The 18,442-nt window shown below is 40.0% G+C and overlaps 1 protein-coding gene across 1 annotated transcript; it reads left to right on the forward strand.

Annotated features, from left to right (window-relative positions):
• The first annotated feature begins 9,286 nt into the window (after window positions 1-9,286).
• On the forward strand, window positions 9,287-18,222 carry LOC148123833 (NADPH:adrenodoxin oxidoreductase, mitochondrial-like). The gene is made up of 3 exons (XM_087918675.1): window positions 9,287-9,424; window positions 13,854-13,951; window positions 17,710-18,222. The coding sequence occupies exons 1-3, from the start codon at window positions 9,343-9,345 to the stop codon at window positions 17,773-17,775; spliced, it is 246 nt and encodes an 81-aa protein (XP_087774801.1). The 5' UTR covers window positions 9,287-9,342; the 3' UTR covers window positions 17,776-18,222.
• Window positions 18,223-18,442: the final 220 nt, after the last annotated feature.

Raw genomic sequence — 18,442 nt, forward strand, 5'->3', positions numbered from 1 at the left:
AATTCTCCATTCTCTTTCCCCACTTTCCTTTTTCTTCCCAACATAAAATTGTTAGTTCATTAAAGATGGCTTCTTCTTTGTCCCAGTCTTCTTGTTTTGCAGTCTTTTCTTGTTGTTTCTCATAGTTCCAAATCTCCATTTCTAAGAATTGAAAAACAAAGCCAAAAGAACTTCTCCCTTCTTGTGCATCTTCTTTGTACTTTTTAAGTACCATTTTCAATTCATCCAGAAGTGGTGCCATTGCATACATTTTTAAACAACCACCTGATTGATTTTAGTCATTCAAATATAATAACCAAGAATCCAAAGATCACCAAATAATCCAAATACACGCAAGCTGTTTCTTTTTTGCTCTTTTTTTTCACTTTCTCTTCCTGGGGTTACTATTTAGTTGCAAAGTTTCAGTTAAAATGTATCTTTTAGAAGTCTTGTTGAAATTTTACTGTAGATTCTTTTTAATTCCAGGCAGCCTCCTCCCTCTTCCAGATCCTGCCCTTACTCTTTTTCTCTCCCTTCCTGCTTATGAAAAAGAAAATTTTTAATGTCCAGAAATCTTTATTATCCCTTTGGCATCTTGTTTCATTTTCAACTTAATTGCCTATTGATGTCAAAGCAGATTTTTCCGATTTCTTATTTAAGTCTCTTAGTTTTCAGTATAGGGAAGGAGAGAGAAGAAAAAAAAAGCCAAACCTTTCCCTTTTCACTTTCCTTCGCCGTTTCCGACTCTTCTTCGGGAGTGATGTTATTTTTTTGTAAGTTTAAATTCCAGGGTACCTTAGTTGTTGCTTTTACAATTTAACCCGGTCAGCCAAAACTTTCACTTCTTATCTTCCTGCTGCACATTCTTTTCCGGTCGAGTTCTTCTTTGTGGTGGCCATTACTGACCACCGCTACAACTGCCTTCGGGAAAGGGAGTAATGGCCAGCTGAAGAGGAAGGATGTGGCTCTCCTCAACCCTGCTGGCAGTCTTCCCCCTCTTCGCCACCTCTACGGGGTGGCTTAGCCCCAAAACCAGCCGGCTCGGGGCGCTCCAGCAGTGACCCCAGACCGAAACCGCGCATGATCGCGGATTTCTTTCTGTCGCCGAAGCCCTTCAAAATGGAAGTTCCAGAATCTGCTGAATATTACCTCTGCTACAACCTGCTATATACTGGAAGAATCCTACTCTAATACTCAAAGGGCCTTACTCTGCTTGATTGATTAGGGCAGTAGGTGGACTTCAATTCCCAGAATTCCCCCAGCCAGCTTGTTGGTTGGAGAATTCTTGAACTTGAATGCCATATGTCTTAAAATTGCTGAAGGTAAGAAACAGACTTAGCATGTTACATGAATTCAATCAGTATGTCAAGTAAATCATGTAAATTTAGCATAGATGAATCTAGACAATTATGGTTTATTGAATAAAACATGCCTAACAAATCTGGTTTAAGTGTGATGTCTGAATCCAGCTATATACCTGAGTGGATAGAAAATGAAAATAAATCATAACTGATGGGTCGGTCTAGTTCATGACAAATGAAACAATAGGCTTTGAAAGTCCTCAAAGAAAAGGCTACCTATAAAATATTCAGATAAATTTCTGGAAACCAGCCTGACCTTTAAAAGCACAACAATTGGGTTTTTTAAATTGACACCTTCAATTTGATGGGCACTGAGTGAAATTAAGATTGGAAGTGAACATCACATAGAGAGTAATCCTGAGTTGGCAAAGCGGGGTTAGCTGATTTAGTTTCCTATCGGTTTACATTTACTAATTTAATTTTCAACATGATTATCAACATGAATAGTTTCTGTGATGGCTCTAAAGACTTCCCAATCTAGCAGCACAAAGATTAAAAAGGGGGAACATTATTCAAGCCAGCTTTACCCTGATTTTGTATGGAAAAATTAATTCCACTCTATATGCTGCTAACATAATTACAGTTCAGTTCAATTGTAAGTTTGACCAATTCTATCCTGTCTAGAATAAAGCATAACTATGTGTGTATTTATTAAACCTAGCGAGCAAACAGCTTTAGGGCCAATGGGCTTATTCAGAGCTAAATAATTATAGTATTTCACCCTTAACAAATACTGAAATTGAATAAAGTATAATCTGTGGCTGGGTTCAGATGTCTTGCTAAGCCAAATGGGATTTATTTGCAGCCAGCTGTGCATCATAGTAAAACATATGGAGTCTTAACTAGTACTATATAGAGTTGCAAAAATCTAGATTGCCACAAGATGGTAGCAAAGAGATGTAGAAAACTCTTAATTCTTTCTTCCATTTAGTGGTTGCTTGTATTTTTGCACTCCATATATGGTAGTCCTACTTTAGCATAATAGATAAATCCATTGACATATATATGTACTTATCACACTATTCTGTGCTCTATGTTATACTTCAGCAGCAGCATTATGCAGAGCACAGAAAGGGGATGGAAAAACTAGTCAAAGAAATTAATAGTATGAGATAAAGGGGAAAATAGATAAAAACTATTTTACATCAGTACCTTTCAATATATCTTTCCATATCTTTTGGTCCTTGAAAATAATCTTTGTGTCTAAATGCTGCTTTTTAATTTAAAAAAAAATCTTTTTCAGATTCTCATTAATTTCCCCATGGCACTTTCAGTCTTCCCTATCCTCTCAATCTTTCACTCTTCATATAATTGTTGCCCAGTGCCGCCCTTCTCTTCATGATCAAGCCACCTCAAAATATTTATTTCATGCCGATCTCTTACTTTTGCATTTATTTTATTTTCATTCATATTCATTCAGCATACATTCATCGTTTTTCTTTTGAGAAACCCAACTCTAATTTCCAATGTAACAAGCTGGCAGAAGACTACTCTTATATACAGCCATTTTTGTTTTTCTTTTTTCAATAAACATTCCTTTTGCACAACAGGAACTTTACCAATTCCTTCTTTCAGTTTTTCCATGTCCTAAAATTTCTCTGTCCAATTTCTTACTTTTATTAAATATATTGCAAAAACATAAACACTTACTTATGTGCTCTAGTTTTGTTATGTCATTTATAATTAAAAATAACTAAAGATCTAGACATAGTCATAAGGGAGAGGGCACTTTTTTCAAACAGTTTCTTTCCAAGTTTTCTAGGGCCTTGGGGATTATAGCTGGAATTTTAAATGTTGGCCTGAAACAGGACAAACTTTGATTACCTTATTGCAAGACAATAGTAATTAAAGGTAATCAAATGCTTCTTATCAGTAACTTTATTTCAACATACCAAACAAACACCTTGGTATTCAAAGATTTATCCACAAACTGTGGATAAATTTATCCACAAACTGTGTGTTATTGAAAGCCAAGCAGTTGTAACTATGTGCTAAAATGGCTAGAACTTCAGGGACAAGTCTAATTGAGGCAGGAACTTTAATTGTATGAATACATTCCTCTATGGAAATGCTTGAGTGCAGAAATGCACTCAATTCCTGGATCTGATTTTTCAGTTTGATAGAGGCCAAATCCTTTTGCCTGGCCTTCCTTTTGCCTGAACAACAGCAACCACTGCTAAAGCAGAGAGGCTAATTTTACTATTGCTCACGTGGACATTTATAGAACTCCCTTAAAAGATCATGTTGTTTAATACAGGGGTCTCCAACCTTGGCAACTTTAAAACTTGTAGACTTCAACTCTCAGAGTTAAAGTCCACAAGTCTTAAAAGATGCCAAGGTTAGACACCCCTGGTTTAACACCAGAAGGTCAAGGTTTTGGGGGCTAGGCTAACACCCAGGGACACAGTGCCCTACCTCACATATATAGAGCACATGAGGAGGACTTCAGGGAATGGAACTGTGGAGAAACGAAGGCAGATGCAGTATTTCTTTCTCTAGTTAGTACATAACCAATCTATTGCTAGAGAATATATCAGCAATCAATTCAGATTTTAAAAGAAGATTATGCAGCGTTGAAAAAAGCTATTGATATCAGCTAGTCCTTCACAAAGGAATCAAAGGAGAAAAAAAAGCATACAGCAATGTTTTTCAACCTTAGCCATTTTAAGACTGGTGGACTATTAACTCACAGAATTCCCCAGCCAGCAACACTGGCTGGGGAGCTCTGGGAGTTGAAGTCCACATCTCTTAAAGGGGCTAAGGTTGAGAAACATTGACATACTGCAGGCCTGTCAAAACTGGCGGCCTGCAGGCAAGATGTATCATGTACACACCATGCCCACCTCAGTTCTGCAAAGGCAAAAAACGCCACACTATATCATGATCTGGCCCATGACGCGATCAAGTTTGACACCCATGACATAGAGCTCTCTCACCATGTCCTGATTATGGGATCCGTCAAACAGCTTGGTGGCCTGCATGCGACATCAACTAGGCATCTGGATTCATCTAACTTTGCTATACCAATGGTCCTTAAGAATGCCAAGTTGCAATCAATTTGTGGAGAATTTTTCTCCATCATTTTAAGGCACATCCATATTTGAGTAGTCCTTAATTTACAACAGTTCATTTAGTGACCATTCAAAATCACAACAGAATTGAAAAGTGACTTGTGACCAGTTTTCATATTTACAACCATTGCAGCATCTCCATGGTCATGTGATCAAAGCTATGCTTGGCAACCGGCATGTATTGTCCTGAAGTCATGTGATCAACATTTGTAACTTACCCAGCTGGCTTCTGACAAGCAAAGTCAATGGGGGAAGCCAGACTGGTTTAATGACCAGATTCACTTAACAACTGTGACAAGAAAAGTGATAAAATGGGGCAAAACTCTCTTAACAACTGTCTTGCTTAGCAATGGTAATTGTGTGCTCAATTGCGGTCTTATGATGAGGACTACCTGTTATTTGGTGAAGCCAATGTACAGATGTTCAGTGTTAAACAATGTTCAGTGTTTAACCTGCAGACTTGCCACAATATTGTTGCAACAATAGTGTCAAGGTGGTTTAGGATTGTTTGGCTACTTATGCATATAATGAAGCAATGACCCAACAGCCGCTTTAAAATGCAAAATCTCTGCCAACCTTTTATTCTTATGAATTTTGATGGGAAATGTTAATTATAACTAGCTTGACACTGGCAACTATATACTTTGCCTACATCTGTCACATATATCAATACTGTCAATTTGGTGAGCAATGAAAACAAGTATATGCACAAATCACCTTAAAATTAAATGTCAGCGGAAATCCAAGTTTAATAATACAAGGTATTTGAGGTTTGCAGCACAAAACAGATTGTTTTTAAATAAAAGTTTTCAGTTTTCCCAGCTATTTAATTAAATAGAAAACTGACAATGTCAGGGCACTACAAATTGTGGCGCATTTTCCATTGTTCCTATGGAAGTCATAAATATTCATAATTCTGCAGATCAAAGACCACCAGATGAAATACGATGTGGCAACTGTGTGATATATTTTAAAAAGATAAGTCTATGTAGCCTTGCTTTATTTTTTCCATGGATGGCTTATCTAATGGACCTTTTAGGAAGTGGATATTTTTGGCTTCAAGGCCTTTAATAAATAGCTTTTAAAAAAAGGCATAGTCTAGAAACAAGAATAGTTCTGAGATGGATACAATATACTCATCGTTCAACGTATGAGTCTTCCCCAAACTGAGGTGCCTCAGAAATCTTCAACTACAACTCCCTGAAACACGACTTGAAAGGAATGATTGGAACTGCAATCTCATAACCTCCCCGGGGTATCAAGCTTGTAAAGGTTGATATAGCAGATGATTGCCAGGGGTTTTTGTTGTGTTATTTTATATTTTTAATTTAAAAACAGAGATGTATTTTCAAAAAATATAATACCTATGAAGGACAAGAAATTGCTGAAATTACAATTAATGTTCACTGGAACATTAGCAAAAGATTCCAAGCAGAATACATATTTTTAGGTGTTTATTTCTGTCTGCAATCAGATTTTTCTGATTTAAACATTTTATTACAGTATAGAATAAAATACACAATACAAAAGCAAATAGTAAGACACAGTAGGGAGGGAAAGGGGAAAGACAAGTGAGGAGGGAAGAAAAGGGGAAAAAAAGTGTTGACTTCTGACTCTCTGTTGCAGTAGAATAAAGCATTAAACATCTAACCTCACAGAATACCATTTTGTTTTCATAATTTGGAAAAAAATAAGTACATATAAAGGTTTGAGCGTGACGCCAAAATACCTACATTACTACAGGCAGTCCTTGACTTATAATCATTTGTTTAGTGACCATTCAAAGTTACAATAGCATTGATAAAAGTCACATATGACTGTCACAGCATCCCCATGCTTCTTCCTGATATGCATTGAACTGTTAGAAGAATTTCCAGAATAGAATTGGGAGGGAAATGTGGGAGAGAAGTAAGAAAAGAGCAGAAATCCATTTGTGTAGTGACAAAATTCAGATAGGTGAATTTTGATATAACATTAAGTTAAGATCTTAAATTACAGGTAGTCCTCGATTTAAGACAACTGAGCCCAACATTTCTGTTGCTAAATGAGAAATTCGTTAAGTGAGATTTGCCCATTTTTCAACTGTCTTTGCCACAGTTACTAAGTGATTAAGATATTTAATCACTACAGTTCTTAAGTTAGTAACATGGTTGTTAAGTGAATCTGGCATCTCCATCGACTTTGGTTATCAGAAGATTGTAAAAGGGCTTCCCGTGACACTGAGACACTGTAACGATCATAAATATGAACCAGTTGTCAAGCTTGATTTCATGACCATAGGGATGCTGCAATCATCGTTAAGTGTGAAAAATGGTTATAAGTCACTTTTTCAGTGGCATTGTAAATTTGAACGGTCACTAAATGAACTATTGTATGTTGAAGACTATTTGTAGTATGATTGGTTGAACAAGCCATAGTGATCAGGTTTACAAATAAAGTTAAGCAAAAACAAATTGCATTATGATTTGGCATTCTGTACAAAGAGGCTATGATCCTAAATTAATTAATTTGAAAATAAAATGACAGTTCTTAAGGGAACTCCCAGGTAAACATGCATAAGATCAGAGTGGACATTTCTATGGATCTAATGCAACTTACTTTTGGCAAGTTTCATACAATTCTAAGCACAAGTATCATACCCTGATACTCAACTGCTTTGAAACTCATCTAATTTGATGCTTAATACATTTTGATGTGAAAATTTTGTCCCATACTCATCATTTGTTTGATCCTCAACACACAAGCTAGAACTTGTCACTGTCAACTGCCTTGTGACTCACTATATTATTCCTTATGGGAAAAATCTGTTTGGTACTCATTTGGTACTCATCACGTTTCCTGGAACCAATTAACAATGAGTACCATGATTAACAGGGCTAAACTTCTTTCCACAGAAAAGGTTGACCAGGTTCTCCACCAGATGAGCTAAGGAGAGACTTGTTAAGTAGTGAACTGTTTCTGTATTTTTCAAGTTTTCAATATGGAGATTGGAGCCAAGACACATCTCATTAAAATCATGAAGAATTCATTGAAATCGCAGAAATTATAGAATCATAAAGTTCAAAGAAGCCATTTGTCTGATCAAAGCCAACCTGCTACTAAGTATAGGAATCCAAACTGAAGATGGTTGGCTAGTTCCACTTGAACACGTCCCGTGAAAGTGAGTTCACCACTTCCCTAGGTAACTGGATCCACTTCTGAACAGTATTTATTGTTAGGAATAACATTTAACATTAAACCAGATTTGCCTTTCTCTAACTTAAATCCATTATTCTACAGCTGGCACTTTGAACTAGTTTATGACCATTTTTCCATGACATCCTTTCAAGTATTTGAAGAGAGCTATTGTGTCACTCCTCTCCAACCTTTTCTTCTCAAGGCTAAAGTTGCTCAGCTCAAATCTTTTTTCACAAGCCTTTTTTTTCTAGTCTTCTACTCTTTCTCACAGCTGTTCTTTGGATTTGTTTCAATTCAAAATGCTCAGAAGTGACTACAGTATTCCAGAAAGGATCTAAACAAAGCAGATCTGTCTTTTATTCAGCCTCAAGGAACTTTCAAACAAAAAGCTCTTGGCAGAGTCATAAAATACAGCTGTTTTTTTAAAATAGATTTTTGGAAACATTTTTTTCTTCGTATATTTGCATTAAATGTAGCCTAAGAGAGGTTTCTTATCTGGGCATGCTTTTCATGTTTAGCTAAGATAGAAACAGCAAAACAATAACGGAAAAAAATAATGTATGAAAAGTCATGACAGAGTATTATGTTGCACCTGACATAATGTAAGGAAAATTGCATAGTTTTCCAACTCACTTTTTTTCTGTATTGTTTCCAATTGTTGACCCCTACTTCCTATCATAGCTTATTAGATGTCTGGCAAAAAGGATGTCTTTTTTTTTTGGTCCTTTTGTCTTCAGTCTGGGAGGCAAAGTCTTAAAATCAAATACTCTCTGGCTTTTTGAATGTCTTGTTTTAAATTGGGCTGTTTCATAGCAGTAGTCATTCAAACATTCATTATCTGTTCTTTCTTTCCTTGTTGACAGATCTGACAGTCTCGACTTGCCCCCTCCTGTCAAATCTACGATCATGGTAGTCTGTAAATCATATCATTCCTCAAACATTTCCATAGTAAAATTTGAAACGTAAGGACGAAAGCACTTTGCCATTGATTCTAATTATTGCTACCATCTGTTATTGGGAATAAAAAAAGTGTTGGAAAATATTGCAATTGAACCACCAGACTTTCTGAGTGGTAAAAAGTATCCATGTAGACCTAATGACTGTACACTTCTGCCAGCGTTTTGCTATAATTTTGGACACAGATGCCCAGAAAATTGAACATTCAGTGCGTCCTCCTTTCCCCCACTTGTTTTCCGTTCCAATTGTCCAGGTCCACCTTTGCCTGGTCAGACATCTGATAACCCTGGCTTAACTACCAAAGCCATAGTTTAATACTGTATATGATAACCGACCACACATACAATTTAAATGCTAGGTGGTTTATAGTTCAATGCATTGTGAGAATCCATTCACCATGATTTTATTAAATCGTTATAGTTCTAGCCCCATTTGCAAACCCAGCTTACGAAAATCGAAATACCTAAAGTTACTAAACCTGCGTTTTATATTAGTTTCGTTGAGTGAAGGATACACGAGAAGAGTTTAACACCACTAAGAACAGATCACATCCTGCGTTTTGTTCCGATTTCCGGATTGGTCAATAAGGTCTCACAGCAATCGACGTGATAGGCATTTGACTTGATCGCGGGGCGTGGCAAAAAAAAACCCACAGAAGCTTTCCGGCGACGGATGGGCGGATCTATGTTAATTAAATATACTTCCCCTTCCGTGATTGGCTCCTTTGCGTTCTGATGAAAGCCGGGTAAAGTGGCGGGGTAAGCGCTGTGGTTTGACGCTGTCACGCCGCTCTCACGATGAGTCGAGCCGGGGGGATCCTCGGCTGCGGCCGGCGTCTTTCTGCGCTCGGGGTCTTGCAGCCCAAGGGACCTCTAGCTGGTGAGCGATCTCTCGTTTTTCTGCAGATTGTGAATGTAGCTGGGCGGGGAGGGGGAGGTTTCCAGAGAGATTTGACAGTCCAGGAGCAAGCGAGAGGCAGGGAGGCTTAAAAACAGTGAGATTCAAAAGGGGCGGAGGTAGCTCGGGCTACGGAATGATAGAGAAATATCGAAGGAACCATAAATCTCATTTTTTTGCTCTTGTGCAAAGAATATTCAGAAAAGATAATTAGGGTAGAAGGGAAGTGGGGAAGAGTCTGGGTTTTTGGGAAGACCGCCCAGATCAATTGCGCCGGGTCTCCCGTTCCCGCTAGAGAAAAGCAGTTCTTGGGACTGGTTGCGTTTATAGTCCAGTTTATTTGAAGAGGATCAAGTCGAGGAAGTTGATCCAAATCGGGGGAATTAGTGGGGAGGCCCAATCTAGCGTTTCAGGGGATAAGGAGAGAAATGACCCTGTGCAGGTGGTTTGTACAGTGCCTAAGGTAACGATGATGAGCCCCTGATGAGACAGGCTGCAGTATCTGCACAAGGAGGTTTTATAGTATGGTGCTCCGACGAAAAGGAGAGTGCCATTTCTCCAGGTAGGCCTTTATATATACATTTTCAGGTATATATTGAGCCTTAAAAGTTTGTAAACCAGGAGATTGGGAACACAATGTGGTGTCGCTGCTGTGTCTGCATTTATGCATTTCTGCAATGTCATTTTTTTAAAGCCGAGTGCTTATTTGCAAATTAAAATATTCAGACAGCTCTTCAGAGGCTCTGTGTTATAATTGCCTTCTTCATAATGCTGGCATTGTAGTCCTGGGCCAGGATCGTGTTGTGTAATGCTGCTGCTGAGTATCTGTGATGTTTCCTGCAAAGGTATAATGCAAACAACTGTGGCACTACACATTAGTTTATGAACAGCTAGTTAATTTAATAAAGCATAGATATAGGTGCCCTTAAGATAAGGGAAGGAAAAGTCTAAGGTTGGGTTTAGATCAATTTGGCTGTCAAAGTTTTTGTGGGAGTCATTTGCACGTCATCTTGGTTGACATGAGATCATTAAGAAAGACCATGAGAAGAGTGTGATGACTGAGAATGGTTGGTTTCCAGCACAATGTAGAGTGGTGGTTATGATCTCCAAAGCCATGGATAAGTTTGTACAAGAATGTTCAAAGATCACATACTTGTGTTAGACCCTGTCAAAAGTTTAGGGGGGCCCTTCTCTCTGTATTACTTCTATAGGAAGTACATTTGGGGAATGTGTAAGAGGCAAGGACTCTTCAATTGCCGCTCTCAGTCTGTGTAAATCCTTGCCATGGGATATCATACAGGTAAACCTCGACTTACAACCATAGATTTTTTTTGTTGCTGAGTGAGACATTCGTTAAGTGTGCTTTGCCTCCATTTTATGACCTTTCTTGCCACCGTTGTTAAAGGAATCGCTGCAGCTGTTAAGTTGGTATCATGGTTGTTAAATGAATCTGGCTTCCCCATTGACTTTGCTTGTCAGAAGGTCACAAAAAGAGATCACATGACCCCAGAACTCTGTGACCGTCATAAATATGATTGCCAAGCATCTGAATTTTGATTTTGTGGCCATGGGGATGCTGCAACGGTTGTAAGTGTAAAAAACGACCATAGGTCATCAGTTTCAGTGCTGTTATAATTTCGGTCATTTAATGAACTGTTGTAAATTGAAGACTATCAGTATTGGCCTGATCTCTCCTGGCCTTCTGTTAAGCAAGCAAAGGCTGGTTAATGTAGCAGGAAAAATGTCAGGGGTTTCAAGGTTGATATCCCACACTTGATTCACTCCTGTCAGTAGCCATTCGGATGCTTGGCATCTGGTTCATACTTATGACGGTTGCAGTGTCCCAGGCTCACATGATCCCCTTTTGCGACCTTCTGACAAGCAAAGTCAATGGGGAAGCCAGATTCACTTAACAACTGTGTTACTAATTTAACAACTGCAGTGATTCACTTAACAAATGTAGCTAGAAAAGTCGTAAAATGGGGCAAAACTCACTTAGTACATTTCTCACTTACCCACATAAATTCTGGGCTCAATTGTGATTGTAACTCGAGGACTACCTGTATTTAATCCTTTCTCTTCTGAAATAATTATTCTCCTGGGAATTATAGCAGTTGCTGTGCAAACTATCCGAAGGAAACTAATACTTATCCTGCTATTTCCAACACTTTGTGACCCCAATGGCCATAATTTCTCCAGGATAGTCTGTCAGTTACACCTTCTTTGTGTTCTTTTAAATTCCCGTGTGTGGGTTCACTGACTGTATTTGATCATCTTCTCTTAGCCTTCCATTTTCAGAAGTACTAGGAGTCTTCTCCAATGACTTCGGTAATGCCTTTACATTGCGTGTCTAAACTCGATCTTCATTTTTGTGCTTCTGGCAAGTAGTTTGGGTTTGCTTTGTCTACTGTGAAATAATATGTTCTCCTTGCAGCCCAGGTTTTTCTCGACATTTTTCTCCCCCCAGCATAAAGGTAAATGAAAGATCTGAAGGGACTTAAGCTCAAGTAAAAATTAAAGATTATGTGTGAAAAACTCTTTTCTTCCATGGCATCCATTTCTTGAGACCCAGAGGCAGAGAATGAATGATAGAAGCAGTGTTTGTAAGATTCTTTTTTTAGCAACGGACATTTATTTTGCATGTTGTAGTGCAAAAAAAAAAAAAAGTCAATAAATGTCAAGGTTATTGCACTGGAAAAAAGGGCTGTCATGTCTAGGCCTTCACATCTCTGATTAACTCTATGATCTCTGGCCTCTGGATGATGATGATTATTATTATTACTATTCTGTAATGAATGAAAGATTTTATACCAGCGGAAGTGTTAGTGTTAAAGTTCAGCATAAGGGATGAGATTATGAATGAATTTAGTGTCATATATAAGCACATTGTCAAGGATTCTGCAGTGCACTGAATAATGTAAAACACCAGAGTGTATAAAGTCATGCAATGATACAAAATGGTAAGAAGATCATTCAGATGGATTTCATAACAATTAAGTGGCAATTCTTGTTCCAAACTTGTACTAACTTTTTATTGGAACGTGTAGATAGTATTTTTAGAGATCTTTGTATATGTTGATTTATATTTTTTTAATTCAGAGCTTTCTTAAGGATTTATAATTAACTCCAGCTGAATTTTTATCTTATCTTTCTATCTGTTTCTCTTCTTTTTCATTTCTTGCTTATAATATAAAACTATGCAGAAATATATATGCATTTCAAAAGTCAAACCAATATCTAAATATTACATGATGGGAGAAGAATAGCAGTGTGGAATTTCTCTCATTTACTTGTTGCAGAAGGTGTTCCAAGGCTGTGTTGGCAATAGCTATGGTAAAGGTAATGCAAAAGCAAGGATTATTGTAGAAGGCGTGATCTTTAGAAAAATCAAAAGTAGTTATTAACAGACAAATCAGTTGAATGTTGTCTGCTAGGTCACAGACTTAGAAACCACCGAGCAACCATTGATCAGCAATTGCCAGAAAACAGCTGCATGGGGAGTACTTGGGTGCCCCATGTTACATCACTGTTCCACCAGTTTGCTTTCAGATTCAATTCAAGGTGTTATCACCTTTGTTTAGGCCCTTTGTCGAGTGCCAGGGAAATCAGGAGATTCAGCCAGTTGAAATGAATGTAATGATGTATTGCAAATGTAAGTTCTCCACACAGGAATCTGAGCCAAATCATACAAAATCATGTCTGGTGCATCATGTTATTAAGCAGACCAAAGCCCATGTTATCTTATCATGACAGGAGCTTGTGCTGTGTTAGGTTTTTTTTTTCAGTTCAAGAAACAGAATTGGGATCATTCTCTGTCTGGGTTGGAACTGAATTTGGAGGCAATGGTCCATTGTTGTAATCTTGGTATCTTCCTGGTAGAAGAAGATACCAAGTAGAAGAAGATACTTCACTCTTTTCTCTCAATCTCTCAGAGTTTATCATATTTTTCTGGTAGGTTATTCCAGCAGCTTCCAGGCTGAACCTGGAGGACTACAGGGAGTCCTTGACTTAACAACCACGATAGACCAAACTTTCTGCTGCTAAACAAGATAGTTGTTAAGTGAGCGTTGTCCCATTTTACGACCTTTCTTGCCACAGTTGTTAAATGAACCACTGCAGTTGTTAAGTTAGCAACAGGTTTGTTAAGTGAACCTGGCTCCTCCATTAACTTTGTTAGAAGATTACAAAAGATTGTGCAATGAGGATAGCTCGACCATCATAAATATGAACTAATTGCCAAGCATCCAAATTGTGATGGGATTTTGGGGATGCCACAACGGTCATGTAAGTGTGAAAAATGGTCATAAGTTACTTTTTTTCAATACTGATGCAACTTCAGACGGTCATTAAATAAAATGTTTGTAAGTCAAGGACTACTTATACATAATTTCTTCTTTTTCTCTGTTCTCAGGTATCAAGCGGCTTCTTTCCACAGCTGAGTTCAGACCTCGAATATGTATTGTAGGCAGTGGACCAGCTGGATTCTACACAGCACAACATCTCCTGAAGGTAATGGGCACATTTATAAGGACAAACACGTGGGTTCTTATCTCCCTGCTAGTTTAGGGCCATTGAGAGCCTGCAGTTAGTTTTGGAAGACAAACTTCCCTTAATGTAGGAGTAGGTAATTTTTGACTTCCATCACTCCTATCATTGGCAAAGTGGCAAAGAATTCTCAGAGATACAGCCCAATTTGCCTATTTATGTCTTCTTTTGTGTGCTTTAATAAATTTAGAAACGACTGGAGATTCTTGAATTATGCCACAATCAATCATTGACATTAAAGAAAAACTGGTTCCAACACACCTTCTTCCTCTATTTTCCTCACAGCAATATCACTGTGAGATAGCTTGGTCTGTGAGAGAGTGACTGGCTGAAAATCACCCAACCTTTCTAGTCTGCTGTTACACAAAATAGTTTTACAATTTAATCCATTGCATCCAATTAAACATTGCCCCCCCAAAAAACCCTTGACTATATACCACAGATAGTTAGCCATTATTTTAACTATAATCAAATAAACCAATCTTGTATTTTTCTTCTTTCTGCAAGCAGTCTTTAAGTTCCACAAATAATATTCTAACATCTCCTTTCTGGTCTCTTTTCTCAAAATTCTTGTCATCATTATCAAAGTCCTTTTGTAGTTCTAGTAAAGCACTATAGCTCCAGTAAATCCTTTATAGTCATATATACATATAGATATGTGTGTGTGTGTGCGCGTGTTTTCGTAGATTTTCACGGGTACAGGTATGTAGGTCTAGGTGTGTTTGGGTCTTTTCCTGTGTAAGATTAAAAGTATCTTGGCGACGTTTCGGCGAGGTCCCACTTGCCATCCTCAGGCTGGTGCTTTGTGCCAGTGCAAGCAGTTTGCTTTCAAAGGCAAAGCCAATTCTTTTAAAAACAACGCCTTACTACCAGTACAGCAAAGACTCCCCTGCCCGAGAGGGCAGCCCAACCCTATATGGGGAGGTGAATCTCCCAGGGCTGCAGCGCAGGATCGGCCCACCCCAGGAGAAGCCGCTATCCCTGCCTGCCACCGGGCAGAACATGAAGAGCTTCGCCTGGGGCGCCCAGTGCAGCTGACAGGCTGCGCCGCGTCCTCCACTGAGCTGAGCCTCGAGTGAGTGAGTGCCTCTGCCCGATGCCCATACCGCTGCAGGGTTTGGAGCTGCCAGCATGTTTAGAGATGCGTGGGGACGGGGGCAGGCTGGGCGAGGGGTGGAGAGGACGGGCAGCTTCGGGCTCTCTCAACTCGACCTGCCAGCCAGGGAAGCAGCCCTGCCATCACCTTGCCTCCCTGTCCACGGACGAGTGGGCGCTATCATTGCCTCGGGCAGCCTCTCCCGGTGGCCCCTTTGGGTTTGGGCTAGAGGGACTTGGGAAGGAAGCCAAGCTCAGGTCGGCCTGGTTCTTTCATTTGGCAGGCAGGCGCGCACCCGCGGCTCACTTTCCCTGCTCTGCCCAGCCTGCATGGCTCCGGTGTGGCCCTGGCGGGATGAGTGGAGGGTCCAGTGGGGAAGCGCTCGCTGCCTTGGCGAGAGCTCTGCTGCCGGGCAGGAGGACCTGCCTGTCAGCTGCACTGGGTGCCCCAGGCGAAGCTCTTCATGCTCTGCCTGACGCCAGGCAGGGATGGTGGCTGGACGCTTCTCCCGGGGTGGGCCAATCCTGCGCCCCAGGAGATTCGCCTCCCCACGTGGGGTTGGGCTGCCCTCTCGGGCGGGGGAGGCTTTGTCATACCAGTAGTAGGGTGTCGTTTTTAAAAGAATTGGCTTTGCCTTCGAAGGTGAAGGGAAGGCGGTGACAGGAGTGCCTGAAGCCGAGTGTCTCTGCCAGGCTCCGGTTGCCGGGAGGAGCCCTGGCTGGCAGCGTGTGGCAGTGCCAAATGCCGCGGTGTTGCTTTAAACGCCATGGCAGCATGGGGAGAAGGGAAAGCAATGGTGGCGGAAGGTTTCCCGGTACGAAGTGCCCCACCAACGCCGAGATTAACGCAGGCAGAACCATATCCAGGTATGCAACAAAAGTACTTCCTAATGGCCAGCCCCCCGCCATTCCCCCCCATTTCGCATGTTTAATATAGGCCTTAATTTGGGGGGAGGGGCTTAATTTGATTTTATGCCTTTAAAGCATGCTGGGACTTCCTATTGGGGGAGGCTGTATTTTTGGAGAAACACGGTATATATAAATCCATCATTCTTTGGTTTATTATTTGTAAATCTTTTTAAACTTTTGAGTTCATTATTCAATTTCATTTATAAAACCAGCTCACTTTTGTTAGTTGAATTTTTAAAATCCACTTTAGAATCAGTTTTGATTTTATTCAACAGGGCTTGTTCCTCTTCAATAATAAGTTTTGATTCCATTACCAAGTTAAATAGTTTGAGACCCTCTTGTAACCAGGTGCTTATCCGCGACTTCCAACATACAATAGATTTAATAGCTGAGTTGAATTGGTTGTCATCCTTTGAGATTTTTAATAAAAAAATTTTTGGGGCGGGTGGACATTTTATGATTAGCAATAGCGCTTATGATTAGCACTTAGACTTATATACCGTTTTACAGTGCTTTTACAGCCCTCTCTAAGTGGTTTACAGAGTCAGCCTATTGCCCACAACAATCTGGGTCCTCATTTTGCCCACCTCAGAAGGATAGAAAGCTGAGTCAACCTTGAGCCTGGTGGGATTCGAACTGCCAAATTGCAGTCAGCCGAAGAGCCTGCATGTGGTCGTAATCTGAGGACTGCCTGTATAATTGTGCAAGATCATGCCCTTCGGGTTTGTGTGATGGCAGAGTTCCAAGTTTCAGATATGTTGCAAAATAACACTCTAGACATAATTCTGGCTGGGAAGTCTATCTGTTCCATCCCAAGTGGATTGAGAGGATTGAAAGAGAAGGACGGTGACAAAACCAGCTAATAGAGAACTAGAGCCAAAAGCTTAGACAAGCTGCACCATGGATCTGAAGCCAAGAAGCACTACTTAATAGAGACAGATTAGAAGAATAGTGGAGGTCTAAGTTAAGCTTGATGTATCCAAGAAAGCAGTTCAGTAGTGGTTCTGACCCAGATGAGGTTGGAAGACAGGTTGAAATGTTATCTTGTCTCCAGCCTGATTCTATTTTAGAAAGTTTCTAAAAGTTTACTTACTGTGCCTACTTCCTACCTCAGCTAGCTCTCTTCGTAATTCTGATGCTTAGGAAAGCCTGGTCCCGCAGTGTGACGGTCTTCCTGTTCAAAGTATTCAGCTGCAGTACCAAGATGCTGCTTGGGGTTCAGAGGCTACAGATCTGAGACTGGATCTGCAAAGTCTGAAGGGGTTGCAAGGAGTAGATCTTTGGCCTCCTCCATGTGTGCTCTCGGGCCAGTGGCCACTTACGGCTCTGGTGATTTGGAGAGAGCCAGATTGTGGAAAAAGGACTGAAAGAGAAAAGGAAGGAAGAAGCTGATGTGTTAAGGGTACAGGGTTTAAACATTTGTTTCAAATGAGGTAAGGGACAATTTGGTCTGCTTTTAGGGAGTAAAATATCTTGGGAATTGTAATTGATATCAGAGAGAGTAACAGGCTGGGAAAAGCTGCTTTAATGGAATTTCCCTCAAGAATGACCATTCTGTGAAAAGTTAACATTAATGAAGGTAAATATTATCGGCAGGAAAACATTATTTCCTTATTAGGTAGGATCTCACTCCCTCCCTCTCCCTCTCTCCCCCTCTCTCTCCCTCCCTCTCCCTCCCCTGTCCCCCTCCCCTTCTCTCTTATCTTTGAATTTCAAAGCTCGACCTTGGTTCTAGCTGGGAGATGCTGTTGCTGACTGTAGAGAGTCATGACAGACAATCCTGAAAGAAATAGGCTGATATCAGGGAAGGAAATGGATGTTGTGGCTCTTCTCCAACTTTCAAGGACATTGTGTTCTATGCTCAGGAAAAAGAAAAAGCAAGTCTTTCTTATCGTTAGCTTGTCATCCCTTTGCAGAACATTTACAAAGTCCTCTGCATGCACAACCATACACGACTTACAATATGAATATCTGGTGGTGTGCTGAACTCTTTATGCATCTGCCCATCAATTAAAGATTCAGTGGAATGGTTCCCTTGAGACAAATACATCTGCCAGTGAGATGCTCTGCTCAGCCAAAGAGACAGTAACATGTTCATTTCCATCTCCCTGGCTGTGGAATTTCCTTCTCGTTAACTTCAGCTGGACCAACAGATATCCCTCCTCCCAGATCCCTGTCCAGACTGAAGTTGCTGAGCCATCTATTCAATCAATCTGTTTCAATTTATCATAAATGGCTTTTTAATGCTTCCCTGCTTCCCTGGGGAATGTGCCTTTAATTAGGAAAGAAAACAAAATGTTACAAATATAAATAATGAAGGCCTGCCCTGGTGTTTGAAATCATCTTTCCCCACATGTTTGTTCAATCCAATATTAGATTGGGTGTTGTGTGAAGGACCTAGAGACCTTATGTTTTATGGCGCATCCTTCAAAGATGTAATGATTCAAAATA

Source organism: Pseudonaja textilis, unplaced genomic scaffold (assembly GCF_049901715.1).
Source record: "Pseudonaja textilis isolate UNSWEBS1 unplaced genomic scaffold, rPseTex1.2 PTEXCTG199, whole genome shotgun sequence".
In the NCBI taxonomy this organism is placed as follows: domain Eukaryota; kingdom Metazoa; phylum Chordata; class Lepidosauria; order Squamata; family Elapidae; genus Pseudonaja; species Pseudonaja textilis.